Here is a 24,474-nt window from a genome sequence, read left to right as displayed (position 1 = left end):
ACTTGGGGGGCTGTTCCTGCTGAATTGTGCTTAGTACAGGGGAATCCCTATGTGCCATAGTTTTATGGTATCTCCCTGTACAGACTATGAGCAAACTTAGGGGGCTGTTCCTGCTGAATTGTGCTTAGTACAGGGGAATCCCTATGCTGCCATAGTTTTATGGTATCTCTCTGTACAGGCTATGAGCAAACTTAGGGGGCTGTTCCTGCTGAATTGTGCTTAGTACAGGGGAATCCCTATGCTGCCATAGTTTTATGGTATCTCTCTGTACAGGCTATGAGCAAACTTAGGGGGCTGTTCCTGCTGAATTGTGCTTAGTACAGGGGAATCCCTATGTGCCATAGTTTTATGGTATCTCTCTGTACAGGCTATGAGCAAACTTAGGGGGCTGTTCCTGCTGAATTGTGCTTAGTACAGGGGAATCCCTATGTGCCATAGTTTTATGGTATCTCTCTGTACAGGCTATGAGCAAACTTAGGGGGCTGTTCCTGCTGAATTGTGCTTAGTACAGGGGAATCCCTATGTGCCATAGTTTTATGGTATCTCTCTGTACAGGCTATGAGCAAACTTAGGGGGCTGTTCCTGCTGAATTGTGCTTAGTACAGGGGAATCCCTATGTGCCATAGTTTTATGGTATCTCTCTGTACAGGCTATGAGCAAACTTAGGGGGCTGTTTTTGTTAATTAAACAAATGGTGGGTATATAGATGACTTGCATATAATATACTTCTTTGTTCCCAATTCCATCACTGGATTAAACATCATACAATTATATTAGTGTAAGACCCACAAACCTGTTTATTTCTGCCTCACTGCTAGAGGCTTCAGGAAGGAACAGATCAAATTGAAATAAATCGACCAAAAACCTCGCTCTTCCTTCCCCAATTCTCTAATTCACGCACACGAATACTCTCAAGGCGGCGCGAGTAAATGAAATGACTTTAATGACGGAATCAGCCTCTGCCTGAGAGCACTCGAAACAATGGACAATCCCAGCGCATACGGCCCTAATTTGTAATGGTAGAATCTGATTTGTTGCTTATTACAGTTATTATTATGGTGGAACCCAATTGATTGTAGATGGTTAATATATAGTTATATAGGGTATTTATATAAACTATAGTAGGGTTTCTGTAGCAAACACCCCAGCTGTACCAGTGCAGGAATAGCTGCCCCCGGGGCTACACAGCGGGGAATTTATATAAACTATAGTAGGGTTTCTGTAGCAAACACCCCAGCTGTACCAGTGCAGGAACGGCTGCCCCCGGGGCTACACAGCGGGGTATTTATATAAACTATAGTAGGGTTTCTGTAGCAAACACCCCAGCTGTACCAATGCAGGAATGGCTGCCCCCGGGGCTACACAGCGGGGTATTTATATAAACTATAGTAGGGTTTCTGTAGCAAACACCCCAGCTGTACCAATGCAGGAATGGCTGCCCAGGGGCTACACAGCAGGGTATTTATATAAACTATAGTAGGGTTTCTGTAGCAAACACCCCAGCTGTACCGGTGCAGGAATGGCTACCCCCGGGGCTACACAGCGGGGTATTTATATAAACTATAGTAGGGTTTCTGTAGCAAACACCCCAGCTGTACCAGTGCAGGAATGGCTGCCCCCGGGGCTACACAGCGGGGTATTTATATAAACTATAGTAGGGTTTCTGTAGCAAACACCCCAGCTGTACCAGTGCAGGAATGGCTGCCCCCGGGGCTACACAGCAGGGTATTTATATAAACTATAGTAGGGTTTCTGTAGCAAACACCCCAGCTGTACCAGTGCAGGAACGGCTGCCCCCGGGGCTACACAGCGGGGTATTTATATAAACTATAGTAGGGTTTCTGTAGCAAACACCCCAGCTGTACCAGTGCAGGAATGGCTGCCCCCGGGGCTACACAGCAGGGTATTTATATAAACTATAGTAGGGTTTCTGTAGCAAACACCCCAGCTGTACCAGTGCAGGAATGGCTGCCCCCGGGGCTACACAGCGGGGTATTTATATAAACTATAGTAGGGTTTTCTGTAGCAAACACCCCAGCTGTACCAGTGCAGGAATGGCTGCCCCCGGGGCTACACAGCGGGGTATTTATATAAACTATAGTAGGGTTTCTGTAGCAAACACCCCAGCTGTACCAGTGCAGGAATGGCTGCCCCCGGGGCTACACAGCGGGGTATTTATATAAACTATTGTATATAGTTAACACACAACTTTTACCAGTGCAGGGCAGCAGTACATTATATTTTAATTGCATTTTCCTTTTATTACATTTATTACATTACCCTGTAAGGATGCTGGGAGTTGCAGCTAATGATTTGCTATCAGTACTGAGGCTGCTGATCACTGATTCACCTGCAGACAGATGGTGGGGCTGCGTTGGTTTGGCAGGCAGCAGTGTTTTCCTAATTAACTCATCAAATTATAAAGGTTTGTTGGATAATATCTTCTTTTTTTGCTCAGAATATGAAATCTTGTACACCCTGTGTATTCCTAAAGGGGTTGTTCACCTTTAAATTAACTTTTAGTATAATGTAGATGCTGAGAAAATTTGCAGTTGGTCATCATCTTTTATTTTTTTTGCAGTTATTGAGCTTTTTGTTTAGCAGCTCTCCAGTTTGGAATTTTCAGTAGCTTTTTGGTTGGTAGGGTCCTGTGTACCCTAGCAACCAGGCAGTTGTTTAATGGAGAGACTGGGATACAAATAGGAGTGGGACTGAATTGGAACATAAATAATAAAAAGTAACAATAATAATAAAAGTGTTGCCTCACATGGCAATAGTCAGTGACCCCCCCCCCCATTCAATAGCAGCTGCAAAGATGTAGAAGTTGAAGGCAAATAATAAAAAAAAAACAATTGTAAAGTTGCCTAGAGTAGGACATTCTATAACATACTAAAAGTTCTATCCCTCTGTGTAAAAGGAGCAGCGTAACTGAGCAGATAAGCAGCAGGAGATCAGTAACTTGCATTTCCGACAGCAGGGGGCGCTGTTACAAATTCATGATGTTTACGGTCTAAAACTGCTACCATCGTGGATAAGAAAAAAATAGTTGATGGCAAACTGCTTAGAACAATTTTCTATGAAGTTGTCTGGGTAGGAATACACCCCCTGGAAAGGTAGATTGAATGACAGAGAAACATTTACATTATGTAATTATTATATAATTACAGGTACTCGATTCGTTACCCGAAAACTCGTTACCAAGAAAGCTCCAAAAGGCTATTTCCCATAGGCTCCATTTGAATTAAATCATTCAAACTGTTAAAAATCATGTCCTTTTTTGTCACTTTCAAAAGTGATTGCACCTTTCCTTCTCCTTTAATGTTTAAATGATCCCTTATTCAGAAAACCACAGGTTCCAAGCATTCTGGATAACAGGTCCCATTATTTTATATTGCCTTAAAGTGATACTGACACTAAAAAACAACTTCAACAGCTTCTAATGCTAACGTACTCCTGCTGCACAAATATGGCCGCCCCCTCATAGAGGAACATGGGGGATCAGAGAGGGAATGTAAAAGCTTCAGGCAAATAGTTATAAGGCAAAATAATAAATAGCATGCAAAGCCAATGTTATGAAAGACATAAAAAAGCAATTTCTGGTGTCAGTATCTCTTTAATGGCCATTCCCTATATGCTTCGTGGATCAGAATGCTTATATCACAAGACACAGGATGAGTTATATATATGTGGATGTATCTAATCAGATCCCCTAGAGCAGCAGAAAATAACTCAGCGCTATTACAGCCTGCGGGAAAAAAGAAACTGATTTCCAGAAAAAGCTGATTATATGGTGACCCTGTGCCTTTATTCCATAGGAGCGTTATTGCTTTGGTCACTCGTAGCCCACTGCATCTGCTTTGATTCTCACTCACAGCCGTGTAATAAGGGGTTATTATGGCCTTGCTTGTACTTAGCTTGCGCTCCATTTCTGCACCATTTAGGCCACAGTCTAATGGGCTGAAAGGGTAATATTAACAGGTCTATTTACCCATAGCAACCAATCATCAGGTTGGAAAGCAAGAATGTGATTGGTTGTTATTTTATAACATGGCACTTATATATATATATATATATATATATATATTTATTGTATTTATTTATTATATCACTTTTCCTCCCTGTGTGTAATTGTGTATTCTGTGAGATTGTACAGCATTGCGTACCCTTGTGGCGCTTTATAAATATATGTATGTATGTATAACTTTATTTATAAAGCGCTACTTATGTACGCAGCGCTGTACAGTAGAATAGATTAATACAAACAGGGGTATTAAAATAGATAAATACAAAGTATTACAATAAGTACAAATAAATACAAGATACAGTTGCAATAAGTTAAGAGTCAAAGACACAAGAGGATGGAGGTCCCTGCCCCGTAGAGCTTACAATCTATATCTATAAAGTTATACATACATACATGTGAAGACCACGGTATCTCTTTAATCTGCACCATACTCTCTTTATCTGTCCCAATCTGTGGCCAATTTCCAACCCCCCCCCCCCCCACAATCAGAATATTGGATCTTTTATCTGTTATAGATCTGTGGCCCCCATTCCCCCGGGGCTGCTCGTCTCATACAGCAGAATTATAGTAAATGTGACCTTTATCTTTATGGCAGTGATTGACGTAGAACAGACAGACTTGCAACGCGCTGTCACATTGCGGTTATCAGCTGTCAGAGAGAATGGGGATATTACAAACGCTGCCGGTAATTAAATAATTGGGCTTTTATAGGGAGGGGGGTTATAGAAAAGTAAAGCCTTTCAAGGCAGAGCTCCTGATATTGCCATTGTCCCCCATGCCAACCACGAGGCCATTGAGATATTATTATTATTATTATTAACATTTATTTATAAAGCGCCGACATATTCCGCAGCATTGTACAATAAGTAACATATAAAGCAATCAATAACCAATACAAGAGGTGAGATATGTATGGATACAGCCATTATGGTTCATGATTAGGGGGGGCACAGGTACAGAACGCAGCATTGTGCCAGGCCCTACACTATAAAATACAAAGACATGGAGGGCCTCGTAGCCATTCCTTCCCCTGACTGGAAAATATACAGAGACAGGCATGAAAATGGCTAATGGGAATAGGAGGATGTTATTCTATAGCAGCACTAATGGATTTTAATCAGCTGAAAGTTATTGCTAGGTATCCATTGGGGAGCCATGATTCGGTGGCATTTGTATAATATACAGATGATATTGCCTGCCTTCGCCCCCCGCCCCCAGTCCTGGGATTTAAAATATTACCCTGAGCAGCGGCAACCACAGTAATTCTATATAGGGGTGCAGGGGCAGAGCAGCGGCAACTACAGTAATTCTATATAGGGGTGCAGGGGCGGAGCAGTGGCAACTACAGTAATTCTATATAGGGGTGCAGGGGCGGAGCAGTGGCAACTACAGTAATTCTATATAGGGGTGCAGGGGCGGAACAGTGGCAACTACAGTAATTATATATAGGGGTGCAGGGGCGGAGCAGTGGCAACTACTGTAATTCTATATAGGGGTGCAGAGTCGGAGCAGTGGCAACTACAGTAATTCTATATAGGGGTGCAGGGGCGGAAGAGTGGCAACTACAGCAATTCTATATAGGGGTGCAGGGGCGGAGCAGTGGCAACTACAGTAATTCTATATAGGGGTGCAGGGGCGGAGCAGTGGCAACTACAGTAATTCTATATAGGGGTGCAGAGTCGGAGCAGTGGCAACTACAGTAATTCTATATAGGGGTGCAGGGGCGGAACAGTGGCAACTACAGCAATTCTATATAGGGGTGCAGGGGCGGAGCAGTGGCAACTACAGTAATTCTATATAGGGGTGCAGGGGCGGAACAGTGGCAACCACAGTAATTCTATATAGGGGTGCAGAGTCGGAGCAGTGGCAACTACAGCAATTCTATATAGGGGTGCAGGGGCGGAGCAGTGGCAACTACAGCAATTCTATATAGGGGTGCAGGGGCGGAGCAGTGGCAACTACAGCAATTCTATATAGGGGTGCAGAGTCGGAGCAGTGGCAACTACAGCAATTCTATATAGGGGTGCAGAGTCGGAGCAGTGGCAACTACAGCAATTCTATATAGGGGTGCAGGGGCGGAGCAGTGGCAACTACAGCAATTCTATATAGGGGTGCAGGGGCGGAGCAGTGGCAACTACAGCAATTCTATATAGGGGTGCAGGGGCGGAGCAGTGGCAACTACAGCAATTCTATATAGGGGTGCAGGGGCGGAGCACCGGGGCCCCTACACAGACCCCATAACCCAGGGCTTTTAGTGTAAATGCTTCTGCTGGGTGATTACAGCAATGGAGGTGCAAGCAGCCCTGCAGTTGGGCAGGGAGACCTGTGTAGGGACCCCACGGTGTTTTGGGTTAAGGTTAGTTCTCAGTTAAATGCTTCTTTTATTCAGCCTTTTAAATAAAATTAAAGATAATACTCCTTAAGCGTCAAAACACTTCAAAGTGTCTACTTTTATTCACCATTTTACTAATGGATATATGGGAATGTTTAGTAGATGGGTTTCAGTGAATATTTAGTACGTGGGTATCAGAGAACGTTTAGAAGATGGGTACAGTATGTTTAGTACAATGAAATAGCACGTGCTAACTGATCTAATGTTTTCCTGTGAGTATTTACCTCAGGGAATTGATCCCAACAATGAATGCAATAAGAATGAGGCTGCTGAGTTTGTGTTGCATTCAGGGTTGGTGCCACTTGTTTGGGGGTACGCGACTAGAGAAGGGGTTAAACCGAGAACTCAAATGCTGTAAATTGCCAGACAAGGAAACATCTCCCACATTAAAGCAGCCCGTTCCCCCCTTCTGTGTATCAGCAGGTATAGCTGTTGCCTAGCAACCTAGGGAATCAGTTGATTGCAGCCCTAAGCAGGAAGTAAGAGCGGCCATTAACAGAGTGTGAGGCTGAGGCAGAGCGGGCCGAGCAGATAGGCCCTTATGTTTCTCACTCACATTCTTCCCACCTCCTGTGCTGCAAGATCTACAATAAAGATTAGAGAAATTAGATTTCAGTAGCAAAACAGCGCTGAATGCAGATCTGTGGGAACTAGGGGGGTTTAACCCTAACCCGACCCATTTCACAGGGGCAGAGAATGTTGGGGTACTCTGTAACCCTTGTTTGTTAAAGTATTAATTATATAAAAATTAATTATGTCAAGTGCCGCACCACTTGCTGGCAGTGTAAATAAACAATAATGATACATTTGTTTGTTTATTTTGACACATTTATTAAAGGTGGCGGTAGGAGGAGGCAGAAGATGTGAAACAAGTGCTTCCTGTGCCCATACAGTGGGGTTGTTTATCTACAGTGGGCAAATCAGCCTGTGAGCCATAACCCATAAAATGGCTGCCATCATTGGTCTACATGCAGCTGGCTGAAAAAGCAAATTTGCCCCAAGTTGCCCTAGTGACTTGTGCTACAGGGGCAATGGAAGATACCAGGGCACATACTGTAAGTTCAGATGCTGTGATAGATTTTACCAGAAAGACACAACGTTTTGGGGGGCTTTACAGCTTCATTTGACCTGACCCCGTTTCATTTTCCAACTTTTTGCATTGTCAGGGGCCCCGTCCTATCCAACACTGACCCTGGCAAAGGATCTCCTATTATCATTGTGTTTAATTTAGCTTCTTAAAAACTGCCCCTTAAACCTCAATTCTGAAAGCCCCACTGTTCCAAGGACCCCCCTGCCTCGATTCTTCTTTTATACCCTCCCTACATGATTCCCTCTCGCCACCTCCTGTGTCTCTCGCTAGGAATGTAACAAACAAGGACTTTCCTACACATCCAAAAAGAACATTTACTATTTTATTAAAAAAATTGTGTGCCCTGTGCCGCGATTTCAATGAAAATAAATTGCGTCTTTATATTCTATATTCTGGAACTTAGACACATTGTGCCTCAACCCCTTCTCTTTATAGATTTTTTTCGGGCAGGGCTCTCTATACCTATACAGTATATGCATTTATTGTACAGTTATGGGGCCCGTTATCCAGAGTGCTCGGGACCTGGGGTTTTCCGGATAAGGTGTCTTTCCGTAATTTGGATCTTCATAATTTAAATCATATATTGGATAAACCCAATAGGCTTGTTTTGCCTCCAATAAATGGTAAGTAATTAGTTGGGATCAAGTACAGGTACTGTTTTATTATTACAGAGAAAAGGGAATCATTTAACCATGAAATAAACCCAATAGGGCTGTTCTGCCCCCAATAAGGGGTAATTATATCTTAGTTGGGATCAAGTACAGGTACTGTTTTATTATTACAGAGAAAAGGGAATCATTTAACCATTAAATAAACCCAATAGGGCTGTTCTGCCCCAATAAGGGGTAATTATATCTTAGTTGGGATCAAGTACAGGTACTGTTTTATTATTACAGAGAAAAGGGAATCATTTAACCATTAAATAAACCCAATAGGGCTGTTCTGCCCCAATAAGGGGTAATTATATCTTAGTTGGGATCAAGTACAGGTACTGTTTTATTATTACAGAGAAAAGGGAATCATTTAACCATTAAATAAACCCAATAGGGCTGTTCTGCCCCCAATAAGGGGTAATTATATCTTAGTTGGGATCAAGTACAGGTACTGTTTTATTATTACAGAGAAAAGGGAATCATTTAACCATTAAATAAACCCAATAGGGCTGTTCTGCCCCAATAAGGGGTAATTATATCTTAGTTGGGATCAAGTACAGGTACTGTTTTATTATTACAGAGAAAAGGGAATCATTTAACCATTAAATAAACCCAATAGGGCTGTTCTGCCCCCAATAAGGGGTAATTATATCTTAGTTGGGATCAAGTACAGGTACTGTTTTATTATTACAGAGAAAAGGGAATCATTTAACCATTAAATAAACCCAATAGGGCTGTTTTGCCCCAATAAGGGGTAATTATATCTTAGTTGGGATCAAGTACAGGTACTGTTTTATTATTACAGAGAAAAGGGAATCATATAACCATGAAATAAACCCAATAGGGCTGTTCTGCCCCCAATAAGGGGTAATTATATCTTAGTTGGGATCAAGTACAGGTACTGTTTTATTATTACAGAGAAAAGGGAATCATTTAACCATTAAATAAACCCAATAGGGCTGTTCTGCCCCAATAAGGGGTAATTATATCTTAGTTGGGATCAAGTACAGGTACTGTTTTATTATTACAGAGAAAAGGGAATCATTTAACCATTAAATAAACCCAATAGGGCTGTTCTGCCCCCAATAAGGGGTAATTATATCTTAGTTGGGATCAAGTACAGGTACTGTTTTATTATTATAGAGAAAAAACAAATTATTCTTACAAATCAGAATTATAACATTAAAAATTAAGTCTATGGGAGATGACCATCCCGTAATTCGAAATATTCTGGATAATGGGTTTCCGGATAAGGGATCCCATACCTGTACAGCGCTGCAGAATATGTCGGTGCTTATGTGATCATAATAATAATAACACATTGGGTGCACTTGGGCAGATAAAGGGAACAATTTTTACCCAAAGTTCCCAGTATCTGCCTGTGTTTGGATCCACACGACCTGGGGTTTGTTCAGAATCTGCTTGGAATTGGCCAGAACATTCCTGATCATTCTATTATTGGATAAATGCAATTGTCATCTGAAAGAGTGACTGCCTTGCCTTCCTGGGAATGAAGCTGTGTTGGCCGGTTCGGCCAACATGTTTGGCTAAATTGGTCAATCATGTCCCATTTTATAAATGGCCTTTGAGTTGCTTGTTGGGCTGTTGGGCTGAATGGGCTCATTTTCTACACTACTGGATCTGGAATTGCTGCCAGCAATTTGGGGACAGGGGAGCTTTGCTTAGAAGCCACCCTGGTGCCTAGGATTTCCCTGCATGATATTTTCTCTTCTACTTCTTTTTAGGAACGTTTGTATCAGCTTTCACCGTACTGTGTGGGGCCAGGACAGACCTTCCGGACAGACACATGTGCTGCGTTTTTTGGCTAAACATTGCCGCCGCTCTCATCCAGATCCTCACAGCGATTGTAATGGTGGGGTGGATCATGAGTATATTCTGGGGAATGGACATGGTCATCCTTGCAAGTAAGTGACTAATTCATAAATGTGCTTATATCAGAGCTGAACGGATTGGAGGGGAATCTGGATCAATGTCCGTCTGCCATAACTATAGCCATTGACAGCTTGAGAATGTGATAAGAGACACAGGCATCGAATCAGAAAGCAGTTTGGTTACTGTTTCCTCCAATCATGGTGTCTCCAACTTCATAATTCTCTACCTCTATGGAGCAATGAGCAACAGAAACCAATTAAAGGAAAACTATACCTCCAGAGTGAATACTTAACCAACATATAGTTTATATCCAGGGTCAGAGTGGCCCACCGGACTACAAGGAAAAAACTTGGTGGGCCCTGCCACTTGCCTGCCCCTAATTGGAGGTCAATGTCCCCCATTTAAAAACTGCAAAGATTTTGAAGAAGGCAAATAATTCGAAAACAATAAAAAATAAATAATGAAGACCAGTTGAAAAGTTGCCTAGAATTGGCCATTCTGCCTGGTGAAATTGCCCTTTTCTATGTGCTAATTATGGTGTCTGATTGCTGATGTATATAAATAAAGAGATAGAGAAAGAGAATGGGCATAGTAGAAAGGGCCCTCGCCAACAATAAAGGCTATCTGGGTGGCAAGTTATAGTTCAAATAAACACAGCAAAGAATGCAGCACTTCCAGGATGTTAAATAATATATAATAAAAATGCAAAATGTATTTAGATCGCCGTTTCTGCGTTTACACCTTTATGGAGATCTATAGATATATATACCCAGATAGCACTGGATAGAGACACACACACATGAATAGAAGGTTCCTATTGCTCTTGGGAGTCGGGATCTATTTTGGCTCCAGTTTGCCTGTAACACAATGATCTTCGTGCCCTTCTCCTCATTTCTCTCCGCGATGCCTGACAGCTTTCTTGTTACCCTGAAGTCACACACGGAGGCAGCCAGACTCCCAGCCCTGAGCAACCTACATGTATCTCCATCCCCAGCGAGACCCTTTCTCTTCCTGCCTTAAAAACACAGATTTTCTCCATTTAATGAGTCTCCTGTGGCTGATTACTGGGCCCGCTCTTCCTTTAACCCTTCGTAGGGTCCTGCTGTAATTACGCCGGGTCGGGCCGGGCCTGTGTGTTCTATCAGGGAAGGAAGCGGATTCCATTTCATTACTGGAGAATACAATTAGTTCTTTTTATAGCAGATACATGGAGCACATCTGTTAATTAGCATTTGAGAGGCACTGGGGAGGGGGACGGTAATTTTCCCTTTGTCGGGTACAGTCCCTTCATCTCGGGAACATAATAAAGAGACTTTCTGCGGCTTTTGAAAGGGAAACAAAATAAAAATCTGTATTAATGTGGCTCATTGCTGGGGCTCTGATCAGCAATAAATCAAGCATAGGTGGCGCCAGGGCCAGGAAGGTTGGCAGATACAGGGAGAATACTGGGCAGGGGAGTCGTGTAACACAACCTGGCGGAACAAATTCCTATTGCAACTTCAGTTGCCCTTTATTTACATCAGTTGTTAGGGATGGGTTTAGAGTGGGGAATGGAGGGTTGCCACCTTTGCTGGGTTTTAACCTGAACAGAGCGGCGTGATGATATTGGCGCTGCGCGTCACTGAAAAAAAAGCCTTGAAGCACTTGAAAAACCGAGCTTTCTGGGTCAATGGGACAGGCGGCAATGTGAATGTTTAATAATTCTTTTTGATCAATAGGTTTGATTACTTTTTTTTAGTGCACTTGCTGTATTAGAAATGAGAGAGTGCAATGTATATATGAGATAATATTGAGTAAATATGACAGTATTGGGTATATATAAGACAATATTTGGTATATGAGACAGTACTGGGTATATATGAGACAAGACATCATTGGGTATATATGAGACAGTATTGGGTATATGTGAGACAAGACATCATTGGGTATATATGAGACAGTATTGGGTATATATACATAGTAACATAGTAAGTTGGGTTGAAAAAAGACATACGTCCATCACGTTCAACCATAATGCCTATATATAACCTGCCTAACTACTAGTATTGGGTATATATGAGACAGTATTGGGTATATGAGACAGTACTGGGTATATATGAGACAGTATTTGGTATATGAGACAGTACTGGGTATATATGAGACAAGACAGTATTGGGTATATATGAGACAGTATTGGGTGTATATATAAGACAGTATTTGGTATATGAGACAGTACTGGGTATTTATGAGACAAGACAGTATTGGGTATATATGAGACAGTATTGGGTGTATATATAAGACAGTATTTGGTATATGAGACAGTACTGGGTATATATGAGACAAGACAGTATTGGGTATATATGAGACAGTATTGGGTGTATATATAAGACAGTATTTGGTATATGAGACAATATTGGGTATATATAAGACCGTATTTGGTATATGAGACAGTATTTGATAAATGAGATAGTATTGGGTATATATGAGATAGTATTGGGTGTATATGAGACAGTATTGGGTATATATGAGACAGTATTGGGTATATATGAGACAGTATTGGGTATATATGAGGCAGTATTGGGTGTATATGAGACAGTATTGGGTATGTATGAGACAGTATTGGGTATATATGAGACAGTATTGGGTATATATGAGACAGTATTTGGTATATATGAGACAGTATTGGGTGTATATGAGACAGTATTGGGTATATATGAGACAGTATTGGGTGTATATGAGACAGTATTGGGTATATATGAGACAGTATTGGGTATATATGAGACAGTATTGGGTGTATATGAGACAGTATTGGGTATATATGAGACAGTATTTGGTATATATGAGACAGTATTGGGTGTATATGAGACAGTATTGGGTATATATGAGACAGTATTGGGTATATATGAGACAGTATTGGGTGTATATGAGACAGTATTGGGTATATATGAGACAGTATTGGGTATATATGAGTATTTGGTATATGAACATGTGACAATGAGATTAATAAGATATTTTTTTCTTTTTTCTTTCATATTTCCTCATCTTTCTTCAAAGTCTCACAAGGTAGGTGGTTCCTGTTCCCATCTTGGGTCTCTCTGGTAGAACCAAAGCCCGAGGGGCCTCACAGGGACATATGAGCCTATTCTGGTCCATTAATCCAGCAGCCAAATAGATATAGATAGACATAGATAGACAGATAGATAGATGATAGATAGATAGATAGATAGATGATAGACATAGATAGACAGATAGATAGATGATGATGATAGATAGATAGATAGATAGATAGATAGAGAGATAGATGATAGATAGATAGATAGATAGATAGATAGATAGATAGATAGATAATAGATAGATAGATATAGGTATGGGGGTTCTATCCGGGCTGGCTGTAACACTATAATGTTTCTATGTCGGTGCAGGGTACAGAGACCAGGGGATTCCGCAGCAGCTGTGAGTTGATGGAACCCCCCCTCCCGGCAGTTCTACTCAGTATTTATAACATGAATCTTCCCCTCGGAGCTCGGCACTGACCCATAAGGAACCGGACCCCATTTGTTCCAGTGGCGGAATGTTCCCAGATATTCTGATCTCCACTCACAACACCAAATCTGGGCTCCGGACTGGAATCTGATGCTGAATTAGCGGTTCGTTAGGGAAGAAACAACCAGCATTTGACTTTCATTGGGATCCAGCCAACCGGCACCGCTGTTCTGCTTCTGTTGGTACCAAATCTGACTATTATCAGTATCCAAGTTCCATTAGTACCGCCAGTGGCCGGGGGTAAAATATGGCTTCCACTGGTCCCAACGTGGCTTCCAGACCGTGGCATTGAGAGACGGAACCTACATTCTTCCCATTTCATTCTTCATTCCCTTATTTACAGGAACTACAAAGGGCAAGCAAACCCTCTCTGCAGTATATTCATGTATTATTTGTGTTTCCTCCCTGCTGGACGGACTCTATGGCCAATGAACAACTGATATATATATATGTCTGGACCTTGTACTGAGAGAGCATATTCTTTATCTAAGTCCATGTGTTCTTCAGCCACTAGGAGGAGCAATTTTGTTGGAGCGTATAAGGGATATTTCATTGGTAGATAAGCAGTATGGCAGCTCCCACTCAGTGTGTGTTCGTTAAATAGTAGCTGAAACACTCTACACAATATTCTCATGTTTGGGCACCAGCAAAACTATATTTGATGAAAATATCACAATTCTATTCTTGCTTGGCCCCACCCCCAGCTCCGCCCAATTATATCAATCTGGGTGACAGCTCTACTGCAGTCACTATCCAAAGAAAATATCTCTTGAAATAATTCTATTCTTGCCTGGCCACTCCCAGTTCCTCCCCAACCACACCCCCAGCTCCGCCCCATTATATCAATCTGGGTGACAGCTCTGCTTATACTTGCATTTTATCAGATCACTTGTCTGCAGTCACTATTCAAAGAAAATATCCGGCCTGGCCACTCCCAGTTCCACCCCAACCACACCCCTTGCTCCGCCCCATTATAACAATCTGGGTGACAGCTCTGCTTATAATTGCATTTTATCAGATCATTTGTCTGCAGTCACTATTCAAAGAAAATATCTCTTGAAATAATTCTATTCTTGCCTGGCCACTCCCAGTTCCACGCCAACCACACCCCCTGCTCCGCCCCATTATATCAATCTGGGTGACAGCTCGGCTTATAATTGCATTTTATCAGATCATTTGTCTGCAGTCACTATTCAAATAAAATATCTGGCCACTCCCAGTTCCACTCCAACCACACCCCCAGCTCCGCCCCATTATATTACTGTAGGAGACAGCTCCGCCTACACTTGCATTTAATCAGATCAATTGTCCACAGTCATCATTCCATGTAATCTCTCGTGTTTCCAGGGTTAAATGAGCTTCCAGTATCCGACGGTGATATTGTACAGGAATTTGCAATTGGTCTTTCTTTGTGGGACTTTTATTTGTTTCTATTCTTTGTTCTTTAATCTTCCATTTTGAATTTTTTCTATTTTGGGCCATCACACCAAGAGGGTACAGGGGGTGGTGCAGTCATGGACCCCGTGACAAAAGTGGTCCCAAAAAGGGGGCATCGTAAAGAAGGTGGGCATTCAGTGGGAGGGGTTAATGTGTAATAGGGCAGAGGGAGGGGCATGTGGTGCTTTTCTTTCATTGGCTCCCGTCTAACCAATGGGAAAGCAAATCATTTCAACATCAAAAATAATAAGAACTCAAGCTCCTTAATGTTAAGTTCCCCTTTAAATAGGAAATTTGTCATATCCAAGGAATTCGTAGGCCGCTGCCAGATGGGCTCAGCCGCTCGGCTGTAACAGACATTTCCCATGAACTCTGACTGCCGCAAAGGGCTCATTCCGTGTAGACTAAATGTCACATGGAGCTAAAATTGGCTCGTGAGTCACAACTCATAGCAGCACCGAGTATCTGTCCGGCGTTTGTATTATTGGCTGCACTTGTAAAGGGTAAGATAACCTTAAATAATATCTGCCCGGGAGTTAAAATGGCATCGCGGGTATATTAACTAAACTGGGCCGGTGAATTTATTAAAGAAGGGTCCAAGGAAAAAGTCAGAGATATTAACCCACCCCCCCCACCCACATTGGATTTGGCTTTCCTTGTCCTTTAGACACACAGCTATGCAGGAAGCCATTGCTTATAGAAGACTCCTCCCCTGGATACAATGTATCTGAATGTATTAGCGGGACCAGTCACACACAGAGAGCACAGGCTGTTTGTCACCACTAGATGGCACTAGACCTGGAAGTCTATGGGGAATGCATCAGCCCAGAAGCAAAATGGCAGCTCCCAGGCTTAAGGGAAAGGGAGCTGCCATAGTGTTTACCGTAGCTGAGGGAGACTCCACAGACGGGAATGCATAATGAAATGGAGTCCCAGAGAGTGATGGTGGGGTTTTATACGTCTAAGGAGAATCCCTCAAACAAGATGGCAGCTCCCTTCAGGGGTCAAACTGCCATGAAAGGGGTGGTGCTTACTGAGAAACAGGTGGGGATTGGGCAGACCTTGGTTAAGGAATATCAGTGATCTCTCAGGGTCAAAGAGAAGCCCAGAACCATAGACTTGACACTGGTATTTTAATGGGGGGGAGGGGCACGGAAGCCCCCGGTTTGGGTTTTGTACATACGGGGGGGCTGCCCATGTACATTACTGTGTAAATGACGTTATTCTTGTATCCGATTATACAAAGCATGAGGAATTTTATTTAGTGTGTTTTTTAATGTTTTTTAACGGACGGCGTTCATGTTCGGAGGCTCCGCCCTCCTCATTTGTATTTAATAAAATGTTGTTGTGATATTTACAGTTATTCTGCGTTTCATTGTTTTGCACTCAGTGTTGTGACTAATCAAGCGCGCCGCCACCTTCTGGCCACCAAGAGAACTGCAACCTGCAGGAAGCAAATGGCAGTCGGTTTCCCCATAAAGACACAATTTGGGGGACAGTTTAATAGAAGCTGTGCCCAATACGGTTGCCCTATGTTGGTCGGGCAGAGAAGGCAGCTGTCCTGCCCCCACACTGGGGTTTCTAGGGGGTGGGCAGGGGTGAAAAAGCAAAGCAGATGTGTACTTGTATATTATAATAAATAAAGTACCCCCTGATGTAAAATATAAGGATATTAGAGGTCACCTTGGAGTTCCGTGACCTGTATAAATATTATAATATCCCTATATGTTACAATAGGGGGTACTTTATTCACTATATATTATAAGGAACTCCTCGGGGGCTTATAATATCCCTATATGTTACAATAGGGGGTACTTTATTCACTATATATTATAAGGAACTCCTCGGGGGCTTATAATATCCCTATATGTTACAATAGGGGGTACTTTATTCACTATATATTATAAGGAACTCCTCGGGGGCTTATAATATCCCTATATGTTACAATAGGGGGCACTTTATTCACTATATATTATAAGGAACTCCTCGGGGGCTTATAATATCCCTATATGTTACAATAGGGGGCACTTTATTCACTATATATTATAAGGAACTCCTCGGGGGCTTATAATATCCCTATATGTTACAATAGGGGGCACTTTATTCACTATATATTATAAGGAACCCCTCGGGGGCTTATAATATCCCTATATGTTACAATAGGGGGTACTTTATTCACTATATATTATAAGGAACTCCTCGGGGGCTTATAATATCCCTATATGTTACAATAGGGGGCACTTTATTCACTATATATTATAAGGAACTCCTCGGGGGCTTATAATATCCCTATATGTTACAATAGGGGGCACTTTATTCACTATATATTATAATATCCCTCGGGGACTTATAATATCCCTATATGTTACAATAGGGGGTACTTTATTTATTATATTTATTATATACATCATTCCCATCAGTCTCTGCCCCAGAGCTTACAGTCTAATCCGTATCACACGTTCCCACAGGGGTCAGTGCGAGTGAATAGAAGCTCCCAGATTGTGAGTTTAGGGGCCCCGTGCCCAGTGCCAGGCGTTTGCCCATGTTGATGCCAGTGCTCGTGTTTCCCTGTATAATTAGGGAGCTAATGAGTAAATTGATGTTGTTGGCAGAGCCGCCTTAATGAACGCGCCCGTTTGAATCGGTGCCCATTGCTCATTTGCAGAGTCCGACTCCATGATGCCAACGCTGCCCGCCCACTGTTGGACTGGATTGCCTTGGTGCCTATGGGAATTGTACTGCCCGGCCAATGGCAAACAGGAATGCTCTGTATCTTTATTTATATAGCGCTAATTATATATAGCAGAACAGTAAATCCAACAGAGGATTATAATAATAGCCTGAAACTTGTATATTATAATAAATAAAGTACCCCCTGTTGTAACATATAGGGATATTATAAGCCCCCGAGGGGTTCCTTATAATATATAGTGAATAAAGTACCCCCTATTGTAACATATAGGGATATTATAAGCCCCCGAGGAGTTCCTTATAATATATAGTGAATAAAGTACCCCCTATTGTAACATATAGGGATATTATAAGTCCCCGAGGAGTTCCTTATAATACATAGAGAATAAAGTACCCCCTATTGTAACATATAGGGATATTATAAGCCCCCGAGGGGTTCCTTATAATATATAGTGAATAAAGTGCCCCCTATTGTAACATATAGGGATATTATAAGCCCCTAAAGGGTTCCTTATAATATATAGTGAATAAAGTACCCCCTATTGTAACATATAGGGATATTATAAGCCCCCGAGGAGTTCCTTATAATATATAGTGAATAAAGTGCCCCCTATTGTAACATATAGGGATATTATAAGCCCCCAAGGGGTTCCTTATAATATATAGTGAATAAAGTACCCCCTATTGTAACATATAGGGATATTATAAGTCCCCGAGGAGTTCCTTATAATATATAGTGAATAAAGTGCCCCCTATTGTAACATATAGGGATATTATAAGCCCCAGAGGAGTTCCTTATAATATATAGTGAATAAAGTACCCCCTATTGTAACATATAGGGATATTATAAGCCCCTAAAGGGTTCCTTATAATATATAGTGAATTAAGTACCCCTATTGTAACATATAGGGATATTATAAGCCCCCGAGGAGTTCCTTATAATATATAGTGAATAATGTGCCCCCTATTGTAACATATAGGGATATTATAAGCCCCCGAGGAGTTCCTTATAATATATAGTGAATAATGTGCCCCCTATTGTAACATATAGGGATATTATAAGTCCCCGAGGAGTTCCTTATAATATATAGTGAATAAAGTACCCCCTATTGTAACATATAGGGATATTATAAGCCCCAGAGGAGTTCCATGACCTGTATAAAAGCACGATGCCTTCGGTCATGGAACTCCTCGATGACTTCTAACATCTTCATATTTTCCAACAGGGGGTACTATATTTATTATAATATACAAGTTTCAGTGAGTCATGTGACAGAAATGACATCACTAAGCTCCAATTATAACTGATGACATCACTAAGCTCTGATTATAACTGATGACATCACTAAGGGGGGGGCTTGTGGATATATATACTGTATTATTAGCTACATTTAGTATTGGCGCTGGGAGCGGTGCAGCTGTTATAGTGTTACTGGGAGTCACTACTTGGCCAGAAGTGGCAGTTTGAATGTGCCGGTGGGACTGGGGGGAAGGAAAGTGGCGCCTCGCGTGTTGCTGAAGTCACATTTAGTCATTCATGGTCCCCTGCCCGACACAGAGATGTGACTGCTCCCCCCCCAGCTGCCATGTACTCACCGCTGGGCACAGAGGGTGACAGGACGGCCAATGATCACTGAGCCGGAGCGGTGCCCGGGGTGCCATCTGCCATCTGCAAACCCGACAGGCAGAAATAGGTTTGTGTTTATTCAGTCGCTCAGGCTCCTCTTCTTCATCACTGAAGGTAAAAAGATTCCCGAGAGAAAATGTGTTTGTGTCTCTCTCACAGGAGCCCCCCCTTGTATCAGTTTAACCCCCCATGTCTCATAGTAAGGAGTTCCTTCCTCAGCCTCTTCTACTATGTCATGTGTCTGTATAACTCAGTCTGCAGCCTTGTGCCTTTATATGGGCACAGAACCCCTCAGTGACTGCTAATATCCTTATCATTTACAGTAGGGGGTACATTATCCCTTATAATACATGAGTGATACTCAGAGTTCCCTGTATAACTCAGCCTGCAGCCTTGTGCCTTTATATGGGGGGCACAGAACCCCTCAGTGACTGCTAATATCCTTATCATTTACAGTAGGGGGTACATTATCCCTTATAATACATGAGTGATACTCAGAGTTCCCTGTATAACTCAGCCTGCAGCCTTGTGCCTTTATATGGGCACAGAACCCCTCAGTGACTGCTAATATCCTTATCATTTACAGTAGGGGGTACATTATCCCTTATAATACATGAGTGATACTCAGAGTTCCCTGTATAACTCAGCCTGCAGCCTTGTGCCTTTATATGGGCACAGAACCCCTCAGTGACTGCTAATATCCTTATCATTTACAGTAGGGGGTACATTATCCCTTATAATACATGAGTGATACTCAGAGTTCCCTGTATAACTCAGCCTGCAGCCTTGTGCCTTTATATGGGCACAGAACCCCTCAGTGACTGCTAATATCCTTATCATTTACAGTAGGGGGTACATTATCCCTTATAATACATGAGTGATACTCAGAGTTCCCTGTATAACTCAGCCTGCAGCCTTGTGCCTTTATATGGGCACAGAACCCCTCAGTGACTGCTAATATCCTTATCATTTACAGTAGGGGGTACAGTATCCCTTATAATACATGAGTGATACTCAGAGTTCCCTGTATAACTCAGCCTGCAGCCTTGTGCCTTTATATGGGGGGCACAGAACCCCTCAGTGACTGCTAATATCCTTATCATTTACAGTAGGGGGTACATTATCCCTTATAATACATGAGTGATACTCAGAGTTCCCTGTATAACTCAGCCTGCAGCCTTGTGCCTTTATATGGGGGGCACAGAACCCCTCAGTGACTGCTAATATCCTTATCATTTACAGTAGGGGGTACATTACCCCTTATAATACATGAGTGATACTCAGGGTTCCCTGTATAACTCTGAGCCTGAAATCCCAGGGCCTGCATATTGGTGCAACATCGGAATTTAGCAAAGGTGTAAATAGATATATACTTCCCCTTTAAATAGCAGTAGAGAAGCGTTTGGTCTGGACCTTACTGCCACCTAGTGGTGCACAGAAGAAGTGCAGGCATTCAGTTCAGAGCCTGGTTACGGGTCCCACATGGAGTTATGGATGTTTGAATGGAAATAAGAATCCGGCAGCTGTGGGTGGAGCTAAGAAAGGAGAGTTTAATTCTAAATTTCCTTTAGATTGTAAGCTCTTGTGGGCTCTTTTGCTCAAACCCTTTGCCTGTAGCTTTCCACCAATGCTTTCGCTCCATTAATCATCATCATCTCATATAGAAACCGTTACTTCGGGAAATAGTACATTTATGTAAAATGGCCGTAGACAATGCTGCCACCTAGTGGCACAACGGAAGAATACAGGCCAAGGAAATCCCTTAGTTTCCAGGTCTATAGAGGAATAACCCTTTGCTTGCTGTACACATATTAAGCTGCCCATACACTATAAGATGAGGTGAGGTCGCCAAACAAGCAGATCTTTCCACCGATTTGCCCACCTAAGTGCCAAACAATTGTATTGCAGGACTTGTCGGAGTGAGAACCCCAATCCGATGGGAAAATCAATCCTGCCCGATCCACATCTGGACAATTTTAGTCTCCATACAAGGGCAGATAAACTGCCGAATCTGCAAGGACCCCAATCAGCTGCTAAACCTTTACAGTGGCTCCACTCACAGTCGCCCTCTGCTGGCAGCTGCAGAAAGTTACAATATACAGTTTTATTATCATTTAAAGCACATTTGCAGTTGGTCAGTGACACAGTAAAGATCCCAGGAAGCCGATAGCACCCAAATCCCAGTCCTAATAGGTCCCCTGTCTATCCTAATGGCACAAAAGATGAAATACTACAAATCTTTGTACCTTTCCAATGATATTTAGGGCTCATTTAGCCAGAGACTTTACAGCTTCTCTCCCACTTTATCCCCTGATTAAACCCAAACTATGAGATACACATTACACCAAAATCCTCGGAATATGGCATTGCTGCAAAGCCTCCTGATATCATCAGAACCAGCCTTCTCAGCCTTTTGATCACTCCCATATAGTACTGTATATGGCTACTATAAGGTGCCAGTATGGCAGCACCCAGACACCAAGGGGCAATGTACTATGGTTTTTATACTTGGTCTCCATTTGCCCCAATGCCAACCTCGACCAGCACAAGCCAAAATCAGGCATTGATTGTAACAAACATGGGAGAAACCCAATAAAACACACAGATTTCTGTATTAAAGACATAATGCTGGTACCTATGGGGGCATCGGAGGGGCCCTTTCTACCCTAGTTCAAAGGGAAAGTAAGCTGTGCATATGCACTTGTGTGTATTTCAATCTAAGGCAGTGTTTGTGGGGCTTTTCTGGATCAAGCCCCTCCTCCTGGGGGTCCAACCTTCAGTCAGGGCCCCTCTTTAGTTCATAATAAGGTTGCAAATGACCTTCAGGATGGGGTTTTGGCTGTGTCTAGGAGATCAAAGGGGCAATCAGCCCAATTCCCAACCTAATTAGCCCCCAGGCTGAGCCAATGTGACACTACCCCACCCACCCCAAACACACCCAGGGGTGCCAGCCCCACAGTTTTGTAGCCACTTTTCCAATGTCATTGAATACAATTGAGCAGGGAAAGCCCTGTGATTGGGTGATGTGGCCACTAGATGGCAGTCATTGCCTGTAAATGCCGCTGTTCCCTGTAGCAAATGCCTGTGTTAAATCTCCTGTTAATTAGAGGAGGGAGGGGATTAGGCCAATTAAACTGGAATGGTTCATAGAAATGTTGCCCGGGGTGTGTTTGATTCCTCGCCGTTTCCTCTCACCCCTGGTTTCTATGAAGGTTTCAGCCTGCAGTTGTAGCCTTGAGTCTCTTAAGCCATAAACCTCCTATTATGTTACATTCCCCTAACAATAGCCCTTAGCTACTTTCTCCTCTATGTTTTTCAATCAGTTCTGCTTCCCCCAGTCTCCTGCTTCCCATAATATATGCCCCAAGGTTGTGGGTGTGGCCAGGGGCATAATGGGGGAGGCTGGCATTTCCAGTCGGCCGTTGTTGTGCTGCAACTCCCGGCAGCACAATAAGCTTCCATACCTGTGGCACCTCTGTACTGAGTGTGAATGTCATGTTGTGCCCTATATTAGCTTTACAATAGGAGGACAGGAGCAGCTTCCTTACTACCCGCCCCCGGGATCATCGCTTTCTTAAAGAAACAGCAAATCCAACTGGTGATAAATTCAATTCTATTCATGTTTGGATATTAATATTACAAATTATGTTAAATAAATGTTATTTCCAAACAGCGGGGTCAGTTCCAGGCTCGTTGCTAAGGGCCCGAGGGTCACGTGATGCTCTTATATTCCCTTAAATAAACTAAATTACTAAAGAACTCAGAATATCACTCTCTGTGTTTCCATTCATTTAGTTGTATGAGTAGTTTCTTTTGCATGTGGATATTCTATGTCATGGTTTTTAGGTACGGGGGGGCTGCAGAGCTTACAGTCTAATTCTACAACCTGCCTTCTTACAACTACTACTATACCTGCTATCCCACAGCCCCAGTCCCTTCCCAGAGGCTATTATCCCCCCACTGCTACTATAGGCACCATCTCTCCCTACTATACCTGCTATCCCACAGCCCCAGTCCCTTCCCAGAGGCTATTATCTCCCCACTGCTACTATAGGCACCATCTCTCCCTACTATACCTGCTATCCCACAGCCCCAGTCCCTTCCCAGAGGCTATTATCTCCCCACTGTTACTATAGGCACCATCTCTCCCTACTATACCTGCTATCCCACAGCCCCAGTCCCTTCCCAGAGGCTATTATCCCCCCACTGTTACTATAGGCACCATCTCTCCCTACTATACCTGCTATCCCACAGCCCCAGTCCCTTCCCAGAGGCTATTATCCCCCCACTGCTACTATAGGCACCATCTCTCCCTACTATACCTGCTATCCCACAGCCCCAGTCCTTCCCAGAGGCTATTATCCCCCACTGCTACTATAGGCACCATCTCTCCCTACTACCACCTGCTATCCCACAGCCCCAGTCCCTTCCCAGAGGCTATTATCCCCCCACTGCTACTATAGGCACCATCTCTCCCTACTATACCTGCTATCCCACAGCCCCAGTCCCTTCCCAGAGGCTATTATCCCCCACTGCTACTATAGGCACCATCTCTCCCTACTATACCTGCTATCCCACAGCCCCAGTCCCTTCCCAGAGGCTATTATCCCCCCACTTCCAGAGGCTATTATCCCCCCACTGCTACTATAGGCACCATCTCTCCCTACTATACCTGCTATCCCACAGCCCCAGTCCCTTCCCAGAGGCTATTATCCCCCCACTGCTACTATAGGCACCATCTCTCCCTACTATACCTGCTATCCCACAGCCCCAGTCCCTTCCCAGAGGCTATTATCCCCCCACTGCTACTATAGGCCACCTCCCTACTCCTGCTATCCAGCCCGTCCCTTCCAGGGCTATATCCCCATGCTACTATAGGCCCATCTCCCTACTACTGCTTCCACCCCAGTCCCTTCCCAGAGGCTATTATCCCCCCACTGCTACTATAGGCACCATCTCTCCCTACTATACCTGCTATCCCACAGCCCCAGTCCCTTCCCAGAGGCTATTATCCCCCACTGCTACTATAGGGCACCATCTCTCCCTACTATACCTGCTATCCCACAGCCCCAGTCCCTTCCCAGAGGCTATTATCCCCCCACTGCTACTATAGGCACCATCTCTCCCTACTATACCTGCTATCCC

At 43.1% G+C, this 24,474-nt stretch overlaps 1 protein-coding gene across 1 annotated transcript in view; it reads left to right on the top strand.

The window, feature by feature from the left end:
* stum (stum, mechanosensory transduction mediator homolog) overlaps positions 1–16,374 on the top strand; it is a 31,580-nt gene extending 15,206 nt beyond the window's left edge. Inside the window, exons 2-4 of the mRNA XM_002941130.5 lie at positions 9,905–10,084; positions 13,086–13,094; positions 13,454–16,374. Coding sequence (XP_002941176.2) covers positions 9,905–10,084; positions 13,086–13,094; positions 13,454–13,488 — 224 coding nt within the window. The 3' untranslated portion in view covers positions 13,489–16,374. The remainder of the gene's footprint in view (positions 1–9,904; positions 10,085–13,085; positions 13,095–13,453) is intronic.
* The last annotated feature ends 8,100 nt before the right edge of the window (positions 16,375–24,474 follow it).

The sequence above is a fragment of the Xenopus tropicalis genome, chromosome 5, assembly GCF_000004195.4.
Source record: "Xenopus tropicalis strain Nigerian chromosome 5, UCB_Xtro_10.0, whole genome shotgun sequence".
In the NCBI taxonomy this organism is placed as follows: Eukaryota; Metazoa; Chordata; class Amphibia; order Anura; family Pipidae; genus Xenopus; species Xenopus tropicalis.
Note: the sequence above shows the minus strand (reverse complement) of the source record. Positions and strands in the feature narration are given on the sequence as shown.